General features: G+C 46.8%; 1 protein-coding gene across 1 annotated transcript; it reads right to left on the reverse strand.

Moving 5' to 3' along the window:
- Positions 1-2694: 2694 nt before the first annotated feature.
- Positions 2695-10193, reverse strand: LOC138982340 (dynein heavy chain-like). Its single transcript, XM_070355594.1, has 10 exons — positions 10189-10193; positions 9085-9251; positions 8513-8795; positions 8141-8374; positions 7301-7546; positions 5849-6910; positions 5081-5186; positions 4512-4613; positions 4127-4228; positions 2695-2733 (listed from the first exon to the last, which is right to left on the reverse strand). Exons 1-10 carry the CDS (start codon positions 10191-10193, stop codon positions 2695-2697), a joined length of 2346 nt encoding a protein of 781 aa, XP_070211695.1.
- Positions 10194-11763: the final 1570 nt, after the last annotated feature.

An 11763-nucleotide genomic window follows, 5' to 3' on the forward strand; every position in this document is an offset into this window, starting at 1 on the left:
TCATTTGGTCATTTGGGCGGGGATATAGCTCAGTTGGTAGCGCGCTGGATTTGTATTCAGTTGGCCGCTGTCAGCGTGAGTTCGATCCCAGGTTCGGCGGAAATTTATTTCACAGAGTCAACTTTGTGTGCAGACTCTCTTCGGTGTCCGAACCTCCCCCCGTGTACACTACATTGGGTGTGCACGTTAAAGATCCCACGATTGACAAAAGGGTCTTTCCTGGCAAAATTGCTTAGGCACAGTTAATAATTGTCTACCTATACCCGTTTGACTTGGAATAATAGGCCGTGAAAGGTAAATATGCGCCGAAATGGCTGCAATCTACTGGCCGTATAAAATTTCATCTCACACGGCATCACTGCAGAGCGCCTAGAACTGTACCCACGGAATATGCGCGATATAAGCCTCATTGATTGATTGATTGATTTATAGCCAAACATCAACCGCCTGACTATACTTGCTGTGGGAAGTTGGGATTTTATAACGAATTAATTTCTGAAATATATAGCCACGAGTGGCTTTTCGAAAATGATTCAATTAAACGAAAATCCCACTGTGCATATAGTTCATTTTTGGCATGTGACCAAGTGGAGGGATGTTCTTATACCGCGTTAAAGTCAGATCTTAGATGGTGAGCCGAACTCTTTACACGGTAAGGATGAAGTGTGCCTTTACAGGTAGCTTCCATCACAATATGTAAACCACCGTGTAAACCTATATAGATCTGGTTTAGCTTCCATCACAATATGTAAACCACCGTGTAGACCTATATAGATCTGGTTTAGCTTCCATCACAATATGTAAACCACCGTGTAAACCTATATAGATCTGGTTTAGCTTCCATCACAATATGTAAACCACCGTGTAAACCTATATAGATCTGGTTTAGCTTTCAAGTGGGGTAAACGCATCCGTTCACACCAATTTTCCCGTTCTGCAGTGGCATCTCGGTGGCACTGGAGAATCGATTGAATCTCGGTTGAAAATCGGCAACGGTAAGTGAAAGGAATAGAATATATGCATTAAAAGGATACACCTGGCCAAAGGAACTCTCTCACACCGATGAGGGACAAACTCTATGGACCCATGGAGAGCCTCCGGCGTACAGCAGCCTTCATCAGGGCCTCCGGAGTTGCTGTCTGAGCGAACGACGAAGAAGAAGAAGAATATTGCCCCTAGAGCTACGCAGTTCGGTTTGGGGTCTGAATTGATGACATTACACACGAGTAATGCTGTATGGTCGGAGCGGCTTCTCGGTGGCACTGAGAAGTCGATTGAATCTCGGTTGAAAATCGTCCATGTGAAGTGAAATGAGTACAATATGCATGAAAAAGATACACTTGGCCAAAGCAACTGTCACATTTTGCCCCAAGAGCTTCACAGTTCGGTTTGGGGGTTAAAACGAAGACATCACACTCGAGAAATACCTAAGAATCAGTGTTTGAACGTTCAATTATTCATATCTTAAGTGCTATATTGGGTAGTCGTTTGGCTATATTCTCTATGGACTCCGTCTTTGTTAACGCTTCGTCCTACTTTTTCTCGTAACCCTGAAAGCAGTTAACCTGACGCAGTCGCCGGATTACAGATTTGAATTCCTGAATCCAAGCGTATCCTGAAAGCGTATAGCCACCAGCGCTTAAAGCCCCAGTCCGTCTCCAATGGCTTACAGAACGATTTAAATCTTCTCATGAAAAAAGCGACCGCCCTGATATGGCCCTTCGTGGTCGGCTGGGCGTTAAGCAAACAAACAAATGAAAAAAGCAGTTATAACCTTATCGAACACACTTGCAATAGCATTTAGTAGCATTCAATGACACAGTTCGTTTAAATGGCCATTTAGCTCGCGAAAACCACACACACATGTTTTTGTAGTTTATCTAACCCCTGAGCCATCGTGAACCCGTGTGATCCACTTTCCTTTTTTTCACAATTTAGTCGTCAGTTTGTGATTTTAATGCGACTCGCTGTATCTGCAATAGCACGTTTTTGTGTACCTCTGAACCTAAAACGCAACAAACGGCTGCGAGTCACACGAACTGAGCGGTGGCAGTTGACCGTTCAAAGAAACTGGCGCTATGCAGAACATTCGTCTGCTAGCATGAGGAAACACGTTTTGCGTGACACGCTTCCGGGCTTTTATTTGTTCGAACTTTCAAAACTTCGAATTGTACTGATCATGTCTTGATGAAAAAATAATTATTTTATGATTTAAGAATGTTTGTGTAACAAGCTGTCAATTTATTATTGAGATTTTAAAAGTTAGGTCTAGCGCCAAAACGAAGCTCTTCCCTTACAGACAATCCGGCTGGCCACGCAAAAATAAATTCTATGAAAACTGCTCGCTCTTTACAGAGGGCACCTAGGATGTTCTCAAGCGGTGAATGTTTAAACGAAAGGGTGTTTGTACTGTGTGTAAAAGCCTGACAGTGTCTGAGACCAGAAACTGATGATTTACGGGAAGCTGAGTGTGCTTTCTTTCTTTATTTGGTGTTTAACGTCGTTTTCAACCACGAAGGTTATATCGCGACGGAGCTGAGTGTGCCTTTAAGTTAATAAAACATGACGATGAATAGGCTCGGAACTCGGACACTGAAGAATTTGCATCACCTATTCCCTATTTACATTAAGATAGTCACGGAGTACGTAATTTCGAGTATAAATTGCAGCACAGAAAGAAATGTCCCTTGGACTTCACTTCTCCAGAACTGCTTCTCCAGAACTGCGTTTTACCTACTGAACAAATCAGCGCAGAATGCATATTGAGAGGGATGAGGGAGGGGGGAGGGGGCTTAGCGGGTTGTTTGTTTGTTCGTTCATGGGCTGAAACTCCCACGGCTTTTACGTGTATGACCGTTTTTACCCCGGCAGCCATACGCCGCTTTTGGTGGAGGCATGCTGGGTATGTTCGTGTTTCTATAACCCAACGAACTCTGACATGGATTACAGGATCTTTTTCGTGCGCACTTGGTCTTGTGCTTGCGTGTACACACGGGGGTGTTCGGACACCGAGGAGAGTCTGCACACTCTGAAAAACGTGGGGACGAACTCACGCTGACAGCGGCCAACTGGATACAAATCCAGCGCGCTACCGACTGAGCTACATCCCCGCCCTTAGCGGGTTGTGAAGAGAGTTATATATTAAACATTGGTCGGTCGAAATGGTCAGTGTGAATGGGAGAAATCGATGGGAGGGCGTTGCCGCTATCTCGTGCGCACTCACCTTCTTTATAGTAATTCTCTCAAGTCCGGTCTCTCAGGAGAAGAGTGACCTGAGAGCTACTCAACTCAACTCGACTCAACTCAACTCAAATTTTATTGGCTTCAATTTTCACATAGAAGAATTTGTCTTGCGCTTGGGATTAAGACATAGGCAGAAAGTAAGAGTATAACATATAAAAACAGCATTCATATCACATTTCATGTATCACACACAGTAATCACTAGTATAGGCCTAGGCCTACAGATATCACATTGTCCCTGTATCACACACTAATGGCTTCAGGCGGTTGAGTTATATCTGTGTTTGTCTTTCATTGAGCTCGAATTTGACAAAGTGAAATCTCAAATAACCAAAGGGAAGTAATCGCTCTTAATGCATATGAGCTTGCGGTGATCATCCTTTTTTGAGGATGAAAGTCGCTTGTTCATTTCAATGCTTGTTATTCTCTCGGGTGCCAGGAGAAAAGGTTCCGTACAACTCTCGCTTACTCTATTACACATGTCGTATGCATTAAGAGCGATTACTTCCCTTTGGTTATTTGATATCTTAACATCGCTCTGCCTCATTCTGTTTGAAATTCTAAGTGAAATCTGTTCACAGAAAATTCGGTGCCAAAGCTTCGTGCAGCGAGCTTCGTGAAGTCAACATCGCCCACTTAAAATATTAGGTGTTTTTTACCTCCTCAGCGTGTGTAAAAAAATCCTAGAGTACACACTTCAATTTTGTTAAGACTCCATCATTCCACCAACACAAATGTGTCCAGGATGTTCAGTGCATCAGAGCATCCGTCCGTCGCCCATTTATGATATCAGGCTTTAAGCTCCTAATGTTTGCAGAGACATCGTTTTCAATAAATTACGCTCAAACCAAGTTTTTGTTTAAAGAATCCTTCATTCTACAAACACAGATGTGTTGAGGCTTTTGGCTGGGGGCAAGAGCATCCTCCGTTTCTACAAACACAGATGTGTTGAGGCTTTTGGCTAGGGGCAAGAGCATCCTCCGTTTCTACAAACACAGATGTGTTGAGGCTTTTGGCTGGGGGCAAGAGCATCCTCCGTTTCTACAAACACAGATGTGTTGAGGCTTTTGGCTGGGGACAAGAGCAGCCTCCATTTCTACAAACACAGATGTGTTGAGGCTTTTGGCTGGGGGCAAGAGCAGCCTCCGTTTCTACAAACACAGATGTGTTGAGGCTTTTGGCTAGGGGCAAGAGCATCCTCCATTTCTACAAACACAGATGTGTTGAGGCTTTTGGCTGGGGGCAAGAGCATCCTCCGTTTCTACAAACACAGATGTGTTGAGGCTTTTGGCTGGGGGCAAGAGCAGCCTCCGTTTCTACAAACACAGACGTGTTGAGGCTTTTGGCTGGGGGCAAGAGCAGCCTCCGTTTCTACAAACACAGATGTGTTGAGGCTTTTGGCTGGGGGCAAGAGCATCCTCCATTTCGACACATACCAACATGTAATGGTCTGGCTGCTGTATGTGCAGAGTGAGGATTTGTTTGCTGAATGAGTGTCGCAGATTGCTTTAGATGTCAGCTAAACATGTACGATGTGCAGTGGAGCCCCCTTTTAAGTCCCAAACAAGAGGGACTTTTAAAATGGGGGTATATTTGCAGAGGTTAATGTGTACAGAAAATACGAGAAAACAGGGTCTTAAAAGGGAGGGAGTCTTAAATTGGGGGGGGGGGTCTTAAAAGGGGGTTCCACCGTAACAGACAGAAAAGCAAAACAAGGCGCAGATGGAGAACAAAAGAAGACAACCAAGTCAATCTCTACACAGGAATAAAACCAATCACTACAAGACCCTTCACAGACCGAGTACCACCACCAGACAACTTCCAGAAACTGTCCAGACCAGACCAGACCAGGTGGTTATTTGTTCGCCTGAGGACAGGCCACCGTCGTCTGGGTCGACATCTGCACAGACGATTCCACCTGGTGTTCCCCCCGATGTGTCTATGCTGAGAAACAGAACAAAACACACAACACACACTCCAGGGCCGCGGGAACTTACACCAGCTGAGGGAGGAGTTCCGACCAAGCCCCATTCCCCTTGAGGACAAACTGCACTGAAGCCTGTGGAGGCAATGCAGAAGTCCAGCGAATTCATGGACCGATTTCCAAATGTGACAGCCGAGCGAAAAGAAGGAGAAGACGTTACGAAGTTAATTAGGCTAACATTCCCGCTATGCCCAGAAAGCAGACAGGCTGTATTCATGTATGTGTCCAAGCGGAACAGCACACTGAACAGCACACTGAACAGCACACTGAACAGCACACTGAACAGCTCACTGAACAGCACAGATGAACAGCACAGATGAACAGCACACTGAACAGCTCACTGAACAGCACACTAAACAGCACACTGAACAGCTCACTGAACAGCACACTGAACAGCTCACTGAACAGCACACTGAACAGCCCACTGAACAGCACACTGAACAGCACACTGAACAACTCACTGAACAGCACACTGAACAGCACACTAAACAGCACACTGAACAGCACACTGAACAGCTCACTGAACAGCACACTGAACAACTCACTGAACAGCACACTGAACAGCACACTGAACAGCACACTGAACAGCACACTGAACAGCTCACTGAACAGCACACTGAACAGCACACTGAACAGCACACTGAACAGCACACTGAACAGCACACTGAACAGCACACTGAACAGCACACTGAACAGCTCACTGAACAGCTCACTGAACAGTTCACTGAACAGCTCACTGAACAGCACACTGAACAGCACACTGAACAGCACACTGAACAGCACACTGAACAGCACACTAAACAGCACACTGAACAGCACACTGAACAGCACACTGAACAGCACACTGAACAGCACACTGAACAGCTGACTGAACAGCTCACTGAACAGCACACTGAACAGCACACTGAAAAGCACACTGAACAGCACACTGAAAAGCACACTGAACAGCACACTGAACAGCACACTGAACAGCACACTGAAAAGCACACTGAACAGCACACTGAACAGCACACTGAACAGCTCACTGAACAGCCCACTGAACAGCACACTAAACAGCACACTGAACAGCTCACTGAACAGCACACTGAACAGCACACTGAACAGCACACTAAACAGCACACTGAACAGCTCACTGAACAGCCCACTGAACAGCACACTAAACAGCACACTGAACAGCTCACTGAACAGCACACTGAACAGCACACTGAACAGCACACTGAACAGCACACTGAACAGCACACTGAACAGCACACTGAACAGCACACTGAACAGCTCACTGAACAGCTCACTGAACAGTTCACTGAACAGCTCACTGAACAGCTCACTGAACAGCACACTGAACAGCTGACTGAACAGCTCACTGAACAGCACACTGAACAGCACACTGAAAAGCACACTGAACAGCACACTGAACAGCACACTGAACAGCTCACTGAACAGCCCACTGAACAGCACACTAAACAGCACACTGAACAGCTCACTGAACAGCACACTGAACAGCACACTGAACAGCACACTAAACAGCACACTGAACAGCTCACTGAACAGCACACTGAACAGCACACTGAACAGCTCACTGAACAGCACACTAAACAGCACACTAAACAGCACACTAAACAGCACACTGAACAGCACACTGAACAGCACACTGAACAGCTCACTGAACAGCACACTGAACAGCACACTGAAAAGCACACTGAACAGCACACTGAACAGCTGACTGAACAGCACACTGAACAGCACACTAAACAGCACACTGAACAGCACACTGAACAGCTGACTGAACAGCACACTGAACAGCACACTGAACAGCACACTGAACAGCACACTGAACAGCACACTGAACAGCTCACTGAACAGCACACTGAACAGCACACTGAACAGCACACTGAACAGCACACTGAACAGCACACTGAACAGCACACTGAACAGCACACTAAACAGCACACTGAACAGCTCACTGAACAGCACACTGAACAGCTCACTGAACAGCACACTGAACAGCACACTAAACAGCACACTGAACAGCACACTGAACAGCTCACTGAACAGCACACTGAACAGCACACTGAACAGCACACTGAACAGCACACTGAACAGCACACTGAACAGCACACTAAACAGCACACTGAACAGCACACTGAACAGCTCACTGAACAGCTCACTGAACAGCCCACTGAACAGCACACTGAACAGCACACTGAACAGCACACTGAACAGCACACTGAACAGCTGACTGAACAGCTCACTGAACAGCACACTGAACAGCACACTGAACAGCACACTGAACAGCACACTGAACAGCTGACTGAACAGCACACTGAACAGCACACTAAACAGCACACTGAACAGCACACTGAACAGCTGACTGAACAGCACACTGAACAGCACACTGAACAGCACACTGAACAGCACACTGAACAGCACACTGAACAGCACACTGAACAGCACACTGAACAGCACACTGAACAGCACACTGAACAGCACACTGAACAGCACACTGAACAGCACACTGAACAGCTCACTGAACAGCACACTGAACAGCTCACTGAACAGCACACTGAACAGCACACTGAACAGCTCACTGAACAGCACACTGAACAGCTCACTGAACAGCACACTGAACAGCACACTGAACAGCACACTGAACAGCACACTGAACAGCACACTGAACAGCACACTGAACAGCTCACTGAACAGCACACTGAACAGCACACTGAACAGCTGACTGAACAGCACACTGAACAGCACACTAAACAGCACACTGAACAGCACACTGAACAGCTCACTGAACAGCACACTGAACAGCACACTGAACAGCACACTGAACAGCACACTGAACAGCACACTAAACAGCACACTGAACAGCACACTGAACAGCACACTGAACAGCACACTGAACAGCACACTGAACAGCACACTGAACAGCTCACTGAACAGCACACTGAACAGCACACTGAAAAGCACACTGAACAGCACACTGAACAGCCCACTGAACAGCCCACTGAACAGCACACTAAACAGCACACTGAACAGCACACTGAACAGCACACTGAACAGCTGACTGAACAGCTCACTGAACAGCACACTGAACAGCACACTGAACAGCACACTGAACAGCACACTGAACAGCTGACTGAACAGCACACTGAACAGCACACTAAACAGCACACTGAACAGCACACTGAACAGCTCACTGAACAGCACACTGAACAGCACACTGAAAAGCACACTGAACAGCACACTAAACAGCACACTGAACAGCACACTGAACAGCTGACTGAACAGCACACTGAACAGCACACTAAACAGCACACTGAACAGCACACTGAACAGCTCACTGAACAGCTCACTGAACAGCACACTGAACAGCACACTGAACAGCACACTGAAAAGCACACTGAAAAGCACACTGAACAGCACACTGAACAGCACACTAAACAGCTCACTGAACAGCACACTTAACAGCACACTGAACAGCTCACTGAACAGCTGACTGAACAGCACACTGAACAGCTCACTGAACAGCTCACTGAACAGCACAGATGAACAGCACACTGAACAGCCCACTGAACAGCACACTGAACAGCACACTGAACAGCACACTGAACAGCACACTGAACAGCTCACTGAACAGCACACTGAACAGCACACTGAACAGCACACTGAACAGCACACTGAACAGCACACTGAACAGCTCACTGAACAGCTCACTGAACAGTTCACTGAACAGCTCACTGAACAGCTCACTGAACAGCACACTGAACAGCACACTGAACAGCTCACTGAACAGCACACTGAACAGCACACTGAACAGCACACTGAACAGCTCACTGAACAGCACACTGAACAGCTCACTGAACAGCACACTGAACAGCACACTGAACAGCACACTAAACAGCACACTGAACAGCACACTGAACAGCTCACTGAACAGCACACTGGACAGCTCACTGAACAGCACACTGAACAGCACACTGGACAGCACACTGAACAGCACACTGAACAGCACACTGAACAGCTCACTGAACAGCACACTGGACAGCACACTGAACAGCACACTGAACAGCTCACTGAACAGCACACTGAACAGCACACTGAACAGCACACTGAACAGCACACTAAACAGCACACTGAACAGCACACTGAGCAGCACACTGAACAGCACACTGAACAGCACACTGAACAGCACACTGAACAGCACACTAAACAGCACACTGAACAGCTCACTGAACAGCACACTGAACAGCTCACTGAACAGCACACTGAACAGCCCACTGAACAGCACACTGAACAGCACACTGAACAGCTCACTGAACAGCACACTAAACAGCACACTGAACAGCACACTGAACAGCACACTAAACAGCACACTGAACAGCACACTGAACAGCACACTGAACAGCACACTGAACAGCTCACTGAACAGCACACTGAGCAGCACACTGAACAGCACACTGAACAGCTCACTGAACAGCACACTGAACAGCACACTGAACAAAGTTCCAAAAGTTAGTACAGAGATAAAACGGAAACTCAACTCAAATCAAAACAAATCAAATCAAATTACATGAACTTAAACATCTTCTACCTCCCACCCTAGTCCCTCCACAGTCCCAACACCTACCCCTTCTCGCTTCCCACCTGCCGTCCCCTGTGGTACTTACCTACCTCCTTCTCAACCTCCCTAGTCCCTACGTATCTCCTACCCCCCCCCCCCCTACCCCAACCCCCACCCACTCCTTACCCACCTTCTATACACCTAATGATCCAACCCCCTATCTACCTCGTATCCTCCTCTATGTATCCCCCTAGTATTTACCTACCTTCACCCCCCCCCCCCCCACCCCCCAGTCCTAAGCGTGTGTAGAGTGATTCACAGAAAGCAATTGGGCAGATTTTTTATGAAATTTAACAAGTGATATTTCTACATGTTCAATGTCTCTCCGCTCTTTCCCCTACCTCATTCTTTACGCCTTCCGCCCCCTCCCCAACTCCCCCCCCCCCCCCACGCCCCACCCCCCCCCTCCCGCCACCCCGGCTGACCCCTTTTCCTCCCCATGTTTATCTCTTGTGCGTTCTACACCCGTTTTCCTCAACTCCATCCCCGTTTGTACGAAGGAAGAATTGCTGAAGACACCATCCGATTGCCAAGTACTGAAAGTTTCACAAAGGCCTGTGTTTGCACCTCCTTTGAACCACAGTCTTGCAGAAAATGGGATATTTCCTCAACGTATGTTGAAATTCCTCAACGTTTTCATTGCGAAATCGTATAGTCTACATTTTTTTTCCTATGTCCAGAATGTGTTTAAGTTAGGATATTTTTTGTTTCCTATGTCCAGAATGTGTTTAAAGTTAGAATAGTTGGTTCTTGAAGATGACAAACGTCCTCCATAATGGCAAGCATCGTATTCTCACCAACCAACGTCTCCCGAAATCTTCCACAACCTATCTCCTCCCCACCATTCCATTTAATCTACGTCGCACCCCATCCTTTTCTATCGGCTCTCACCTCGTTTGTGCGAGAAAGAAATGGTTAAAGACGTCAGACGATTACCAAGTACTGAGATTTTTAGGCAATTAAGGAAGGTCAGTGTCTGTCCTTTTCGGCCACAGTCTTCCGGGGAAAAGACTCCCAGCTTTTGTGGAAAAATCGTATAGTACAGCTGTACCTGCAATGTGTGGCCCCTCCGATGAGAGGACACCTCCCTTAAAAGGACGCTTTCTGCTGTCCATTTGTATATTATCTCTACCAAAGTATACCTGTCGTGACAGGCCACCTGCAGTGCAGGGACACTTTTGGCTGGTTCCAAAGGTGTCCTTTCATCGCAGGTACCACTGTACACACTTCACTTGTTATAACTATTCCAGAATGTGTGTACGGCAGAATGGTAAGTTCTGGAAGCGCAATCAAGAGAGTGCAAGCATCGTCCGGCGTTGAATGAGACCGCCCTCGTCAACGTCTCGCAATTCTTTCTTCCACTACCCCCTTGCACCCCTCTCCCCTGCATCCCCCACCTCTCCTTCCCCCTACCCCTTTACAATCCACTCCATCGCTTCCGCTCTCTATCTGTCTCAACTCTGTCTTAGTTTGTCTGAGGGAAGAATGACGTAGGGCGGTCAGCATTATTATTACCAAGTACTGACAGTTTAAAACGGTCAGTTTGTATCTTTCTACATTCAGCCACTTTTGCAGAAAAAAAGACTAACTCCTCTAGCTTTGTTGAAAAGTCTTAGACTATACAATTCGCTGTTAAGCTTTAATCCACAATTGGTTTAAGTTTAAGGTAAACGGTTATTTCTGGAAGATAAGAAGATCCGAAACGTCCATAAATGCAAGCATCACCAAGTGCCGTATAAGACCTGTCTCTTCCACGTCTCGGTCTCGCGTCCTTCCACGAACCCCCCTCCTCGTCCCGTGCTTCTAATCCATCTCATCCGCTCTCTATATCCATTGTTCTCAACTCTGTTTCCGTTTGTCAGAAGGGAGAATGGCTAAAGACGTCAGCCGAATACCAAGTACTGAGAATTTGAAGA

Source organism: Littorina saxatilis, linkage group LG12 (assembly GCF_037325665.1).
Source record: "Littorina saxatilis isolate snail1 linkage group LG12, US_GU_Lsax_2.0, whole genome shotgun sequence".
Lineage (NCBI taxonomy): Eukaryota > Metazoa > Mollusca > Gastropoda > Littorinimorpha > Littorinidae > Littorina > Littorina saxatilis.